General features: G+C 57.6%; 1 protein-coding gene across 1 annotated transcript; it reads left to right on the top strand.

Moving 5' to 3' along the window:
- Positions 1 to 1,258: 1,258 nt before the first annotated feature.
- RASD2 (RASD family member 2) lies at positions 1,259 to 11,418 on the top strand. The gene is made up of 3 exons (XM_016223463.2): positions 1,259 to 1,276; positions 7,037 to 7,316; positions 10,735 to 11,418. Exons 2-3 carry the CDS (start codon positions 7,046 to 7,048, stop codon positions 11,262 to 11,264), a joined length of 801 nt encoding a protein of 266 aa, XP_016078949.1. The 5' UTR covers positions 1,259 to 1,276; positions 7,037 to 7,045; the 3' UTR covers positions 11,265 to 11,418.
- The last annotated feature ends 4,912 nt before the right edge of the window (positions 11,419 to 16,330 follow it).

The following is a 16,330-nucleotide window of genomic DNA, read 5'->3' on the forward strand; positions in this document are numbered from 1 at the left end:
AGTGCGAGCGCAGACGTCAGCCTCCGGGGCCCGTGCCGCCTTCCGGTCACGGAGCGCGTCCCCGGCCACCCCCAGCGGTCCCGGCCCCACGCGCCCGGGCACGCGGAGCGCCAGACCGCAGCGCCCCGGCGGGCGGGGGCGGGGCGGGCGGGGCGGGGCCAGGCAGCGGGACCACCGCCCATTGGTCGAGCCCAGGGCCGGGGGCGGGGCGCCGGGCGAAGGCGGGTGAGCCGGCTCGGGGAGGCGGAGGCCCGCGCGGGGCGGCGGGACTGGCGGCGGGCGGCTGCGGAGCGGGTGGTCGCCGCGCGCCGGGTCCGCGTAGGGGCTCTCACGGGGACTGCGGGGCACCCAGACTGTGCCGGGCTTCTGCCGCCGGAACCGCCGCCGGGAGCCTGGGCTCCGACCACTTTTCCGAGGGACCATCGACCTTGCTCTGTGGGGCGTTCGCCTTCGGGAGAGGGAAGCGGGGAGGAGCCGGGGCCACGCAGACAGAAAGTTCGCAGGCTCGGGGGCCGGAGGAGGCGCACTGGGAGGAGGAAAGGCTCAGACTAACTCGGAGCTGCGAAGCCTTGGGGCGGCGTTCAAGGCCCCCTCCCACACGCGCGCGGAGCGCAGCGCCTCGCTCCTCCTTCAGCGGCCGGCGTCGCCTCGCCTCGCGGGGTTTCAGAAAGGAGCCTGGTCTCGGCGCGGGGAGAGCTGCGGAGCTGCGGGCAGAAGCGGAGGCCGCGGCCGCGCCGAGGAGCGCCCCAACCCGAGCGACCCCCTCTGGGGTGGGCAGGGGAGGTAGCCCCGGCGGCCGGGACGAGCGCGCCCGTCCTCGCACGCGCTCTCGGCCCCGCCAGAGGACCCTCCGGGAGTCCCTAAGGACTCTGTTTAAGCCCCGAAGTCGCCCCTACCGCTCTCCCCTCTGCCCGGAGCCCCAGGCGGGGACCCCGGGATCCGACGTCTCCGCCTCTCCGGGCACCTGGCTCAACAGGAGTTCCCCGGGTCGGGGCAGGGCAGGGCCGGCGGCGGCGAGCCGGAGCCCGCCCAGCGCCCGGGCCCCGCCGAGCCCTCGGAACCCACCCATGGGGCACCAGCTCCCCGCGTCCCCTTGCCCGGCTGCGCCCAGACCGGCTCCCCGAGCGGCGCAGAGGAGGAGCCCGGCGCAGTGACCCAGGAGCCGCAGACCCTGGAAGACGCGGCGGCGGGGGGAGAGACAGGCTCTTCCCCGCATCTCCAGACGCTTCCAGGCAGCCCTCCGAGCCGACCCAGAGGCCTGGCCCGCCATCCCCAGGTAGGAGAGGGGCACCGACAGAACTGGGGCGCGGGGTGAAGTGTGGAAGCCAGGGAAAGAAGGTTGGGGGGTGGTCGGAAGGCTAGGTGAAGCTTTACAGGACTAGCACAGCAAAACTGATGGAGCCTCTACAGTGTGTCAGGTCCACACGGCAACCTTACAGATCTACAGAAAATGAAATTAGCGGAGCACCTACTGTGTGCCAGGCTGGGTGCTAGGCCCTTTACTTACGCCTGCTAAGAAAAACTTATTGAACTTCTACTCCTATTGATTGGAGCTAGGAGCTTCCATTTAAGAGCCCATTCTGGTATGAGGAAACTGATTCTCAGGGAGGAAGAGGTGCTTATCTTCCCCAAACACTCCCGCCCCTTCTTCCTGAGCCAGCTGCTGCCTGCATACCTGGAAGCAGGGTGGGGCTGGGGTGCCACCAGTTGGTGTCCCCGCTCCCCCAATCCAGCCCTGACAGGACCTCCTCTGAGGAGGAAGGATTTTGGTGCAAGGAATGAGTTTCCTGAGTGATTCTCTTCCCAGGATGGGTGTCCTGTACTCAGCTGACCAGAGGGTCCCCAAACACCTCTGAGGGGCTCCCTCTGACCTCTCTTCCCTTTGCCCCCAGCCCTGGGAGGATGATGAAGGATGTTGTCCAGGACCTTATGGGAGGTAGGAAGCCAGGCTGGGAAGGGCAGCCAGCTCAGGAGCCTGAGATTCAGGCTTCCCTGGCATCAGAGAGACAAGATGGGGTCCCCCAAGACCTCTGCCTGCACTCTAGTGCCACCCCACCTAGCTGCTCCAAGAAGCCCCTTGACTGCCTAGAAGCTCCACAAAGCAAGGAACCCGCTTGCTGTGTGCCAGGAGCTGTGTCAGCCTCTTGGCTTCTCAGTGGACTCCCAGGGCCACGCTCTGGGTTTGCTTCTACCATGTCCCTTTGAGAGATGACCAACCCCAGCAGGCCAGGCCGTTTTCCCAAGGTTGCTGAGCTGGTGAAAGGCAGAGCTGGTCTGCCGACAGTTGATGCCTGCCTGCTTTCTCCCATCCTGAGCCGCCAAGGGTGGTGAGGCTGGTGTTGCAGAGCCCCCAGGACTCATCTCAGCATGCGAGTGAATCCGTGTGTCCAGAGAGGCTGGGATGTGCCCTAACCGAGGAGACTTGGCGTGTGTGTGGGGGGGGGAGGACAGTGCAGTGACAGGCGCTCTGGGGTACTCACAGGGAGGAGCACACGTCCCCACTCTCATCCTGCTGTCTTTGCTCACCTGACCCCTCCATTTTCCAGATAGGCCCTGGGGGAGGGGCTCAAAGAAGAAGGGGTGAGTCCACAGAGGCATTCGCTGGGAGCTGCTGAGCAGGGTTTGGAGGAGAGTCCTGGGCAGGGGACCAGTACCCGGCTGCCTGTAGGGAGAGAAGGGGAGTGAGAATGTAATAGGCCTCGGGGGTCATTTCCCTTGCCTGACTCTAGCTGAGGCTTCACTGAGTCAGACACTGTTTTGAAAGGCTCTGGTTTTGGTCTGGGGGTGGGTCTTCACAGGGGTCAGAGCCCAGGCTTTGGAGCCAACTGCCTGGTTTTAATCCTGGCCCAGCCAATCGTCTGTGTGAACCAGGGCAAGTGACTCCAGTGTCCCTATCAGTCCAATGGGCAGATGATGGTCCCCTCTTCATGGGGCTGCTGTGAAGTCATTGGAATAAGGTGCAGCATGGAGCCTGCCAGGCAGTGGTGACTGTTCTCCCAGGATGGCCCCACCCATCTCTGCCTCGGGCCTTTCTGCCTCCCTTAGAATGGTCCTGGGGTGGGGCCTGCCTAGTCACAGAACCTGCATTCAGGTACTTATGCTGCTATTGGTCCCCATTAACCAACAGGGTGGGACTCTAAATTCTAAAAGGGCCATTTGAACTCTGACCCCTGACCCCTCCTGTCAGCCTGGCTGATGATAGAGAGGAGCAGGCAGCAGAGGAGAGAAGCTGTGCCCACAGCACTGCCCACAGCAGCTCCCCTGGGGGAGGAGAAGGGAAGAGAGATGTGGGGGTGGAAGGCAGAGCCCACAAAGGTGTGTCACCTGGCATCCAGGTGTCTGGGTGCCTCACATAGCCCCATGTGGTTGAGGCCATGTGAAGATTCACAGTCCTCTCTCAAAGAAGAAAGTCGCAGATTCCCCTCTCCCTTGTTTGCCTCTCTTTGACTCCCTGCCTTCTCTCCCTGACTCCCTGCCTCTCTCTCTGACTCCCTGCCTTCTCTCCCTGACTCCCTGCCTCTCTCCCTGACTCCCTGCCTTCTCTCCCTGACTCCCTGCCTCTCTCTCTGACTCCCTGCCTTCTCTCCCTGACTCCCTGCCTCTCTCCCTGACTCCCTGCCTTCTCTCCCTGACTCCCTGCCTCTCTCTCTGACTCCCTGCCTTCTCTCCCTGACTCCCTGCCTCTCTCTCTGACTCCCTGCCTTCTCTCTCTGACTCCCTGCCTCTCTCCCTGACTCCCTGCCTTCTCTCCCTGACTCCCTGCCTCTCTCTCTGACTCCCTGTCTCCTCTCTCTGACTCCCTTCCTCTCTCTCTCTGACTCCCTGCCTCTCTCTCTGACTCCCTGCCTTCTCTCCCTGACTCCCTGCCTCTCTCTCTGACTCCCTGCCTTCTCTCCCTGACTCCCTGCCTCTCTCTCTGACTCCCTGCCTTCTCTCCCTGACTCCCTGCCTCTCTCCCTGACTCCCTGCCTTCTCTCCCTGACTCCCTGCCTTCTCTCTCTGACTCCCTGTCTCCTCTCTCTGACTCCCTTCCTCTCTCTCTCTGACTCCCTGCCTCTCTCTCTGACTCCCTGCCTCTCTCTCTGACTCCCTGCCTTCTCTCCCTGACTCCCTGCCTTCTCTCCCTGACTCCGTTCCTCTCTCCCTGACTCCCTTCCTCTCTCTCTGACTCCCTGCCTCTCTCTCTGACTCCCTGCCTCTCTCTCTGACTCCCTGCCTCTCTCTCTGACTCCCTGCCTCCTCTCTCTGACTCCCTGCCTCTCTCTCTGACTCCCTGCCTCCTCTCTCTGACTCCCTGCCTCCTCTCCCTGACTCCCTGCCTCCTCTCTCTGACTCCCTACCTCTCTTTCTGACTCCCTGTCTGCTCTTTCTAACTCCCTGTCTCCTCTCTCTGACTCTCTGCTTCCTCTTTCTGTGCCTTAGCCCATTTGGTCACTGATACTAGTATGTCTGTACTAACAGCCCTAAGGGTAGAGGCTGGGGCACACAGTGACAGAGACAAACACTGTTCCTGAGGGCTGCTGGCCTCCTCCCCTCTCCATCTAGACAGAGGTGACCACCAGCAGAGTCAATTTCCCTGCAGAGGGACTTGGGGAGGGGATGTCCTGGTGTGGGGCCTCTTTCCCCCCATCTCTGTTGAAGGCCCAGACTAGCTCACCCAGCCCCAAAGGAGACTGAGAAGGACTCACTGCTGTTGATTTTGTATGCCCTGCTCCCCACTGTCCACCTATGAGTGTGCCCAAGGCACTGCGACCCTCCTCATCACAGCTCCTGGGCCAGCCAGGTAGGGTAGGGTGGAGGGAGAAGGCCCCAGAGGAGGCTTTAAGTGAGCTCCAGAGGTAGAGCCATTTGCTCCATTCATTCATGGATCACTTATTGAGCATCTGCTGTGTACACAACACTGAAATCCTGTGGGATAAATTGAAAGATGGCTTCGGACATGAATTGTGTGGGTAATGTGGGGATTTTAGGCTTGGAGTCACTGTCCTGACTCCTTTAGTAACTCATGGGCCAGTCCCATAGCTTTAAAGCACCAGGGTCCTTACTAGGGAAATGGGGAAGGTAATATGAACCTCAAAGGTTGGTGGTGAGGAGACTCCATAGCCCAGGGCAGACTGCCTGCGGTCCAGTCCCTCCTCTGCTGGTTACAGGCCTAGTAACCATGAGCAAGTTACTAGATTTCTCTGTGCTTCAGTGTCTTCATCTGTAAATTGGGGTAACTCCACCTGCCTTCTGGGATTACTGAGGGATAGAGCAGGTTATTACATGTTCTCACCCCTTAGAACATTCTGGCATACATTAACTGCAAAATAAATGTCAGCTATTATTATTCTATACTTAGCACAGTGCTCGGCACGCGGCAGGGGCTTGGTTAATGGTGAGTGTTACCCTGGCTCCAGGCACGGGGTCAGCGGTGTGCTGAGCAGGCTTATTGTGTGGGTCTCTCTGCAATTCATTTATTGACATCATCTTGGTAGCTTGCAATCAGCCACAGTGGCAGGATGTGCGCCATGGAAATTGACAAACGCTACCAATAAGAGCTTTTTGAAAAGGTATTTTTGAGAGCTGGTTTACTGCGCAGCAACTCTCAGTCGAGTGGGTGGGCAGATTTGGATGCCTGAATGCCCTGGACAGAATGTGTGCCGGGAGACTCGCACACAGGAGCTATCGCTACCTCGGGTCTCTTGGTATCATGGCAGATAGAACAGTATGATGCTGGAGAGAGAGCATTGCAGGCTACTGACCTGGGACATCCAAGGGTGGGGGCCAGTCGGAGCTGGCATATACAGCTCTTTGAGACTCCTCTGAGCCCCCATTTCCCCACCCAGCCTGTACCTCCAGTGTGGCAGCCTGGGGGGGTGTTGATATTTCAGCAGGCCTGTATCCATTTGTGGTTCCTGTTCTCCAGAGAGGGGAGGGATTCCTGCTGGAGAGGGTAGGGGTCAGAGAAACCTTTAGACAGGAGGTGGCATTTGAGCCAGACCCTGAAACATAAAGGGGAGGAGCTGTTTCAGGGGAGGGACTAGCCTGAGCTAAGGAGTGGAAGCAGAGCTCAGCAGAGCTCAAACTAACTAGAGTGACAGGGGCTCAGGGGTCCTGGGGGAATTCTGATGGACGTTGAGATAGGAAAGGAGGGTGGCTGGGCTGTGACTGGCCTTTGGGGTGGGCCTGATGGAGCCCCTGGAGGTTTACTTATGTCCCGGACCACCTGGGGCCTAGAGCTTGGGTTCATTGCAGCCTCTTCCACAAGGCCAGGAGGCTCCCATAGAAAGTTCTGGGTATATCCAGAACCATAAGCCCTCGGAGTTATAAGGGACTTAAGTTGTTCATGGATCATTTCTCCGACCCACATCACTTAGTCCAGGTCTCTGGGTCTCCTAAGGTGGACAAACTCCCAGGGCTTGGGGGGCAAAAGTTGCCTGGCAGCCCCATGCTCTGGCATGAAGGATGTGGTCTGGATATGGCTTTTCCCCTCCACTGGGAGAGCTGAAAGGCCACAGCACTGTGTGCTCTCAAATGCTCTCCAGTGCCTTCCCCATGTCCTGTCCCAGAATCATGGGCTTCTAGGCTGCCAGAGACAGAAAGGACAGATGGATCAGAGAGCGAACGGATTTTAATAAGAGTTAACATCTCTGAGGTCTCACTGTGTGCTGAGCCCTTCACGACAGCCCTATGAGTTGAGTCCATTGTATAGATGAGAAAAGTGACTCCCAGGGAAGGTAGGCTGCTTGCCCAGGAACAATAGTGAGTTAGTGATAAAGTGAGGATTCAAGCCCTAGCAGTCTGGTGCTAGAATAAATAAGGGGATGAATATGAGTGAGCGGATGAACGAAGGAGGAAAGACACGAGGGCGTGAGTGAATGAACAGGCAGAACTCCAAAGCCCCTTAGAGAGGCCCTAGTCCGCATTTCCCATTTTACAGACAGAAAACTGAGCCCTAGTCAGGAGCCACACAGAGGAGGCCAAGGCCTTCAGCAGGGGGCTGCGGGGCTGCATCCGGGGCCTCCTGACACCTGCTCCCCTCTCTCTGTTGCAGCCCCGAGCCATGATGAAGACCTTGTCCAGCGGGAACTGCACGTTCAGCGTGCCCGCCAAGAACTCGTACCGCATGGTGGTGCTGGGCGCCTCTCGGGTGGGCAAGAGCTCCATTGTCTCTCGCTTCCTCAACGGCCGCTTTGAGGACCAGTACACACCCACCATCGAGGACTTCCACCGGAAGGTCTACAACATCCGAGGTGACATGTACCAGCTGGACATCCTGGACACATCCGGCAACCACCCCTTCCCTGCCATGCGCAGGCTCTCCATCCTCACAGGTGGGTGCCTGGGGCGGGCATGGGCGCCGCGTATGTGGGCGTGTGTTCTTGGCACTTTACAGTTTGCAAAGCACTTGCCTAGCTATCATCTGAAATGAAGGTCACAGCAGGCCTCCGTGTGCTGTGCGGGTCAGAGAGGCGTTGCTGCTGGCCCGAGCAAATGCTGGAGCCGGGGCCCAAATTCCATTCTGTCCGACTCTGGGTCAGTTACTCACGACGCCTGGTGCTGCCTTCTCGATCAGGAGCTGATAGAGACGGGCCCTGGGGATGTTCCTCTCCAGGGAATATGGGACTGCTGCCTTCCTCCTGAGGGAGGCGACTCAGCAGAGCTCCAGCGCCCCTGGTCAGGCTGCTAGGCTCAGGTCTCTTGACACCCCATGTCCTTTGCCACCTCTCAGAGCAGTAACAACAGGATCCAGGTAGGGGCCAGCCAGAGGGCAGGCAGGGGCTCTGCCCATGCCGGGAGCTCGGCAGTAATTACAGTAATGGTAATGGCGATAGCTAACACTTACCAAGAGCTGTGTGCCTGGGTCCAGTCTTAGAGCTTGGCATTTATTTAATCCTCACAACTAACCTAGGAGATGGATATTTGCCTCCATTTTACAGGTGGGGAAACGGAGGCCCGGAGAGGTTAAGTTAATCCAAGTGGTAACACAGCTGATAAATGGAAGTCTGTCTCATGCTTTGCCACTGTGGTATCCTGTAGCCGCTCAGCCCTGTGAGAGTGGTGGGAGGGAGGGAGAGATTGTTGGGGATTAAGGGGGAGGTGGCAGTGTGGGGCTGGGCCATCATTCATGTGACTCCAGCAGTTTCGTGTGGAAACTAAGAGGAAAGGCCTAAAAACCAGTCTGCCTGGACCCAAATCCTGGTTCCCCTGCTTCCTGGTTTTGTGCTGGGCACAGACTTGATCTCTTTGCGTCTCAGTTTTCTCATCTGTGTGTTGGTGTCACATTAGCACCCATCCCAAAGGTCATTGTGAGAATTAAATGAGTTAATGTATGAAAAGTGGTAGGTAAGCAGATTGCAAGTGCTCAATAAATATTGGTCTTAAATTAAAACAGCATTTATAGTGACCCTGCAGAGTCATGTCCTAAGCCATGCCTCTCCCATTGCTGGGCAGTGAAGAGGGGAAGGAATGAGCAAGTCACCCACCCTCCAGGCACCGCTGAAGTAACACCCAAACCAGATACTTCTGCACAAGAAACCCAGGCCATGGCACCCCTCCCCCCACACCTGGTGAAGCCCCATCTTGGGGTCCCCTGGGCAAACAGCTTTCTCTTCCAGACTGTCCTTGCTGACCACCCGACACAGATCACACTCAGATCTCTCCCTCCCCCAATATTTCGGAGAGGCAGTGTATGGATTGGAGGACCCCTGGGTTGACCTGGGTTCGAGTCCTGGCTCCATCATTGGGGTGCCTTAGACAGGTGACCAGAGGTCTGAATCTCAGTCTTGCCAGCTGGACATGACCTTGCTTCCTTCAGGTATTGCCGAGTGGAGGAAAGCGCGTAGGGGGGCACTTCCAGCATACGATGAATATCGCAGGAATGTCAGCTCTTGGGGAGGAGCCTGGGTGCCCACCCATGTAAATAAGCTAACGTCACAGGGAGGGAGGGGGGAGATGCAGAGAGGGACCATGTGCATGTTTTCAAAATTAATTTTTAATTACACAAATAATATACAAACGCCCTTCTTTAAACATATAGACAAGCCTAAAAATCCCCCTTGACTCATGTCCCCACCCCCAGGTTCCAGCCCCCTCCCGGAGGTGGCCACCCCATCAATCCGGAGTGGAGTCTTCTGGCCCTCCCCCACAAACACGTTAACATTCATAGTTGCATCCCCGCAGCAGAGAGCATTCTTGTCTGTCTCTCTTACGTGCATATACCATTCCGAGCACATCTGTCTGCTGCTTGCTTTTCCACTCAGCAATCCGTGCCTCATTTTCCAACCTGGTGCTGGTACGCAGGAAAACCATTAATTCTGCCGCCACCCCTCCTTCCAGCAGCCAGCCCGGCTGGCTGACTCTGAAGCTTGGCATCGGCGCAGTCTTGCATTTGAATGTGTCAAGGCTGCCGAATCCTCAGGGGCCCCGGGTTAGCCTAATGGGTTGGGTTTGGCACCCCAAGTGGAATTGGTTGCCAGGCTGGTACGGCCTGGCACGTGCTTTTCTAAACAGCCCACACCAATCATTCCATCCCATCCTGTCCCGTCCGTTCAGCCAGCTTTGTGAACACCCACTGTGTGCTGGGCACCGGGAGGTGAAGTCCCCCTCCGCTCCAGAGCTCGCTGTTCAGAGCACACCGCTGGCTGGAACACAGTTCTGAACATGGCATGTGCTGTTGCGGGGACAGATGGGCATGCTCTGGGGTCCGGCGGGGCAGGCAGCAGCTCCAGGCCTGGAATCACTTGATTCTCCCCTCGAGAGCTTGGGCCAGTTGCCGATGCCTCTGAGCCTCAATCTCCTCGTCTGTAAAACAGGGATCTTGACATCTTATCAGAGTGAGGAAGGTCCTTTGAGCGTGAGATTGTGATCACGGTAGGAAGATCTCGAAACTGCGACGAAGGCACCAGCCCTCCCTGCCACCCCTGCCGTCTCCACATGGTCCCTGTTTCAGAGTCAAAGTTCTCGAGTGATGCAGTGAGCTAACCTAGGGATACTGTGGGCCTTGGAGGCCAGCATTCGCTTATTCTTTCAAGATTTACTCAAGAGGCAGAGAGCACCTACTGTGTGCTGGGCACTGGCTAGGTGAGGACAGACTTGGGCCCCAATCTTGGCCTGGCCACATCAGAGCTGTGTGATCTGGGCACGTTGCTCACCCTTTCTGGGCTGCAGCTTGCTCACCTGTACCGTGAAGGTGACATATCTCACAGAGGTTTTGTAAAGACTCAGGGAAACAGTGGGCGTGACTTGTGTGGCCCATGCTGGCTCCCCAACGTGCTTGCTCTCATTGTCACTGTTGATGCCGAAGACTACTGACCAGCATCCCTGCAGTCATTGTCTCCTGTGACCCTCGAGGCCATCTCACAAGGCAGTGCTTCATCCACATGGGGGAGATGGGGAAATGAGATTTGGGGAGGCTGCGTGGCTGGTAAGTGGAGAAGGCGAGATGTGCACCCAGGCCACCCGATGCCATGCTCCGAGTTCCTGCTGTGCGTGAGGTATGCCTCCAGGCCGGGGATGTGCACTGAACAGGACAGGCAGGACCCCGCTCCTCTGGAAATTGTATTTATTATTATCCTGACACCATCTCCACAAGCTCATAGGCCACTTGGCCCGTCTCCAGCCCTGCAGGGAAATGTAGGGTGAATGAACTATGTCCCAGCGGGTTGTGCCGTGGCTGAGCTGCGGGGCCTTGCGGGGGCGGGGCCTTCAGGAGCCCCCTTGAGCTCACCGCCTGGGTTTCTCTCCCCGCAGGGGACGTGTTCATCCTGGTGTTCAGCCTGGACAGCCGGGAGTCCTTCGATGAGGTCAAGCGCCTGCAGAAGCAGATCCTGGAGGTCAAGTCCTGCCTGAAGAACAAGACCAAGGAGGCGGCAGAGCTGCCCATGGTCATCTGTGGCAACAAGAATGACCACGGCGAGCTCTGCCGCCAGGTGCCTGCCACTGAGGCCGAGCTGCTGGTGTCGGGCGACGAGAACTGCGCCTACTTCGAGGTGTCGGCCAAGAAGAACACCAACGTGGACGAGATGTTCTATGTGCTCTTCAGCATGGCCAAGCTGCCACACGAGATGAGCCCAGCCCTGCACCGGAAGATCTCCGTGCAGTACGGCGACACCTTCCACCCCAGGCCCTTCTGCATGCGTCGCGTCAAGGAGACGGACGCCTACGGCATGGTCTCGCCCTTTGCGCGCCGCCCCAGCGTCAACAGTGACCTCAAGTACATCAAGGCCAAGGTCCTTCGGGAGGGCCAGGCCCGGGAGCGGGACAAATGCACCATCCAGTGAGCAGGAAGGACGCTGGGGTGGGGCTCGGGCAGTGCCTTATGGGCGGTGGCCCCAGATGCCCGCACCCCACCTTGAGACCCCAATGGCAGTCTTATTGGAAGAACTTTGGCACCAGACTGGAGGACCCCAGCCTTGAACCTCTGTACCTTCTCTTGCCTTCTCATCACTTCCCTCCAATTCCATAGTTCCCCCATGGTCCCAGCTCCTCAGTGTGGGACTAGATCTCTGCAGAGCAGGAGACAAGGTTGGGAGACATCTGGATTTATGCAGGGATCCAAGTCAGAGCCTCCCTGTCGTCGGGTTGTAAGAAACACTGATGCCAGAGGGGCCAGGACCCCTGCATCCGACAGAGCTCCTGGAACTGAAACAGGATGAAAACTGCACCCAGAGCCAGATGGGAGAGAGCTCTCCTGTCCTGGCATGAGACCCAGCTTGGTTTAGGTGGCAGCTAGGAGACCCCCTCTTCACTCCCAATCTTGGAATTCTGGCCCTCTGACTCAGCTGTTTCTACCCCTGCCCCCCGCATTGGCCCCTGACTGTCCCTGACACCAAGCCAGGGGCATGTGTGTGTGTGTGAAGGGGGTGCAGCCACATCTGGACCATGCCCGCCTCTGGGACCACATCTCTCCCCAGGACCGCCTCCTCCCAGGTTCCTCCCGGCTGCTGGTTGCACTGTGTTGTTACAGCTGTCCTCACATCATGTGTAGCGTAGGAATGGAAATCCTTGTACTGTAAAAGCCTAGTGACCCCTCGTTGGCCAGGCCTCCACCCAGTTCACATCCACTGCCTCTCCCGCTCCCCATGGGGTTCCCGTGGCCTGTCTGCAGCTGGACACTGCCCTCCGCACTGAGCTTTACAGTTTACACTCGCACAGGCGGGGCAGGCCCCGGCCACTTCTGCCCCAGCCCCCCCTCCCCTACCCCCCAGCTAGTTCAGGACAGAGCTCCACCTAGGACTAGGCTATCCTCGACTGTGCTTGTTCCTCGAGCATTTATTGAGCACCTGCTGGGTGCTGGAAACAAAGAGGGTGAGTGATGATGCACTTTATGACTCTGAGGCTAGGACCTCCCTCAGTCCTGGCCTCTTACCCTTCACCCGAGAGCCCTCTGCCCACACCTGCTGTCCCACTGCCTTCTGCACGTGCAGCTGGTAGGAGGCTTGGAGGAGCAGCCTGGAGCCAAGGCTGAGCCTGGGAGAAGCAGGTAGAAAAGCTCCCAGTGGGTCTTTTTCTTGTGCCTGGAATTGGGCTGTACTGGGTACCAGGCCTGGTGGGATTTGAACCTCTAGACCAAATGCTCTTGTCATCAGCTCTTAAATACATTTTGTATTTTAATCTCCCGAAAATATTTATGTTTAGGGCCACAAAGAACCTTAGCAATCATCTAGTGACTTTTTCAAGGCCCAGAGAGAGGGTAGGTAACTTGCCCCAGGTCACACAGCAAGTCTATGAGTGGTAGACACAGGGCTAGGTCTGGGCATTCAGCACACACCATGATGTGCGTCCTCTCCTCATGCTGCCTCTGAGGGCTCTTGTAAATTCTGTGTACATTATGCCCACGTATGTAATGTACACACATGTGAACACATAACACACAAGCCCTAGCCTCAGCTCTGCACATCCTACACTCCTGCCCTGGCCCTGCTGCTCAGTGCAGCAGGCCTGACCCTGCTTCTGTGCCCTCCCTGAATCTCTAGTACCTTGGTACCTTGGCCAGGACAGGTGTGTGGCCTGGTCTCATGCAGATCTCTGTGTACACTCTCAATTAAAGTGGGTTCATTTCTAAGCTGTGCCCTTGACCATGTGTATTTCCTGTATTTCCAAGAGGAGGTGTGCCTCTTCGCAACCAGGGCTGGCCTTTCCCTCCCCAAGTGGCACCTGCTAGGGTCCTCGCTCTGCATGTCAGTCTGAGTTAGTCCTCAAGGTTAAATATGTGGGGGAGGGGGAGGAATAAAGCCCCAGCCCCTCTCAGCCCGGGCCCTCCTGGGCCCTCTGTGGGGGAGGGGTGTGTGTGCTGAGTGGCTGGGACCCTCTAGAGGAGTGGACAGGTGAGACAGGAGGAGAACTATGGACCATCAGCCCAGCGGAGTCACCACATGTTTGAGTTCTGTGTGGCTCCTATAGAGCATCAATTTTGCCCCCAGGGGACATTTGGCAGTGTCTAGAAACACTTTTGATTGAAACTTGGTGGGGTGTGTTGTGTTACTGACATCTGGTGGGAGGAGGTTAGGGATGCTGCTGAACACTCCCTGTGGCCAAGACACTCCACAAGAAGGAGTCACCCTGCTCTGAATTTTGGCCATGGGACTGTCAGCCCTTGAGGGCAGGACACTGCTCAGGTCTGTGCATGGTTGATGTGACGTACAACTTTCTGGATGGTCCTTAATAAACACTGGACAAGCAGTGTGTGCCCTGCTGGACAACAAGACAGGGCGTGGGTGGGGAGGCAGGTGGAAGTAGAGGGAGAAGGTGTTGTCCCGAATATGCCACCTGGGACCAAGGTTCTCCCTGGGTGGGGGGAGAGAAGGGAGTCAGCCAGGCACCGGCTGCCTGCTTCTCACACCTCATCTCTGGCCGTCCTCAGATCTTCAGCTCCAGGAGATGCACCCTCCTCATGTTTATCAGTTTTCAGTATTGTGTCCTAGATGGCACAGCTGATGAAGTGGCAGTTTGGGGAGTCCAAACCAGAGGCCATTGGTCTCCACGTGGGTGAGGAAAGGATTTACATCTGGGAGATGGAGACAGGTCTATGCTATCGATCAATCAGCAAACGCCCCTGAGCGTGTAGGTGCAAGGCCCCCGGAGATCGAGGTCAGGCTGGGCCCTGCACCTACATGCTCAGAAAGAAACAGGGCAGGCCCCTGTGTGCCAGGAGCTCAGGCTCTGGAGCAAGAAGCCCCTACTTCACATTCACAAAGCAAAGTGAGCCTGGCTGTGGTGGAGGCAAAACCAGGCAAACCTGGGATGTGGGGGAGCAGGGGAGAGCTCCCAATCTCGGCCCACCCTGGAGGGAGCCCAGCTCCTTTCTCTGCCCACCTGGGAGCCCAGCCCCCTCCCATCCTTTGCCCACACCAGCCAGAGAAGGTCAGCGTGGAAGGCGAGTCACCCTGATGCTTTCCCAGACCTGGTTTTTGTAAACGTGTAATGTGACGATGAGCACTCCCCCTGCACTGCAAGTCTCTGCACCGCAGGTCAGAGCTGCACCCCGAGAAGGGCTGAACAGGGAGGCAGCTGGGTGCACCGGAGCAAGCCTCCCACAGGCATCAGGCCCAGCCGGCCCACCTCCTCCATGTGCGACTGCAAGGAAGTCACGTTTTCTCCCAGGATTCAGGTGGTTCGGCTCTAAATGAGAGGTGGGGAGGAGGGCAGCCAACCTAGATAACAGCCGAACAGCCCCTTGCAGCCCTGTGCTGTCTACAAGAGAATTAATATTCCTATTACATAACCCATAACATTCCGATCGTTGCTAAACAGAACACGCTTGCTCCAGCCCCAGTCCCCACATCCCACAGACACCCTGGAGTGGGGTTAGCCAGCAAAGGGCTTTGTTAGAGGAGGAAGGTTTCCCCAACAAATCTCTTCTTAGCCCTGGGACGGGGGTTGGAATAAGACTGTAGGAAAACCCCCTCACGGACAAGCCCAGGACAGCCAATTTAATTCCCGACCCTAGGCCTTGGGCGTCTGATTTCAGAGAACTCTGCACTGTGAATTCTAAGTGCTTGTTCTGTTCCGCCTCCCTGAACCTGTCACTTACTCAAAAGAAAAACTTCAGCCTGCGTCACAGCTTGGCGGGGGCTGACTAGAGGCCAGCCGGTTCTCAGAGGCAAAGGCTGCTGGGAATGGGGGAAGGGAAAGGGGGAAGGGAAAGGGAGCTGACCTGTGTTGAAGACCTACCGTGCACCAAGCACTGTGATGGGTCTGTTACCTGTATCCACTCATTGGATCCTCATGGCAAAGCGATGTGGAAGGATGATGCATCCCTTTTCACATATGAGGGAAACTGAGGCTCAGAGAGGTAAAGCCACTTGCCCAGGGTTGCATGCCAAGTGGCAGATCTGGGCTTGGATCCATGTCTGATAGCAAAGCATGTTTTCTCCCCAGAGCTTTTGTCGCTGGGCCAGCTGAGGGGCTGCCCTCTGGAGGGAGAGGCCAGCAGGTTGGAAGTTGTTCAGAGACGGGGGCAGGTGTAACTCACAGGGTGGGAGATGCCCTACCACTCATAGCAAAAGGAGAACTTGATTTCTCTTTCATGGGAAAGTTCGAGATAAGCATGCTAGGCCAGAGGGTGGCTGTGCTCCACCTGGTCACTCAGGCTCCACCTCTAGGACCTTGTCACCATTGGCAAGGTCGAAGCCACTGCCACAGGCGGGTTCCGCGAAGGGGTAAGGGAAAAGCGCGCAGAGGATGCATAGCTGCTGTTTTCAGGGCCCTGGACACATCCCCTCCACTCACTTTCCCCTGGCAAGACTCAGTCACGGGACCTCCCCCATCTGTGAGAAGGGCTGGGAGATGCAGCTCCCTGCTAGGTGGCCACGGGCCCTGTGGTGGCTCATTACTGTAGAGAAAGGGCAGGACCGATCTGGCTGGCCAGCTGACAGTCTCCACCCAGTGGCCTCAGGCAGTGGGTCCCGGCCTCAGGACCCACATGCATCCTGACTCAAACCAGCTCAGCTCCGCAGACCAGATCAGAGGGCAGCTCTGACCTCCCACTGCTCCTTTAGACCGCCGCTGGCTTTATTGTCCCCCTTTCCTCGATGAAGACAGACTGTCCCGTGCTTTTTCTCATCTATACCCAGGGCACTACCGGTGGCAAATACAGCCTCAGTGAAGCCCTCGGCCCATTTCAGCCTTCATTCAGAGGGAAGACTCTCCCTTCTTCCCTGGGGCGAGCGAGGTCTACTGCGCACAAAAAGCTGCAATCTGGGGGAGAGGAGGGTGGGCAGATTCTCTTTTTCACTCTCCATGGGCCCTTAGCTAATTTCAGTCCCTCTTTCCTGCATTCTTGGGAGGTGGGTCTGGTAGTGGGGGCAGAATTGCTCACAGACGCTGGGACGTCTCCTTGCCTGGT

The sequence above is a fragment of the Miniopterus natalensis genome, chromosome 2 (assembly GCF_054644295.1).
Source record: "Miniopterus natalensis isolate mMinNat1 chromosome 2, mMinNat1.hap1, whole genome shotgun sequence".
Lineage (NCBI taxonomy): Eukaryota > Metazoa > Chordata > Mammalia > Chiroptera > Miniopteridae > Miniopterus > Miniopterus natalensis.

Coding starts and splice junctions, on each gene's coding strand:
- RASD2 (XM_016223463.2), top strand. CDS start 7,046: ATGATGAAGACCTTGTCCAGCGGGAACTGCACGTTCAGCGTGCCCGCC. Junction 7,317..10,734: donor CAGGCTCTCCATCCTCACAG/GTGGGTGCCTGG, acceptor CTCTCCCCGCAG/GGGACGTGTTCATCCTGGTG.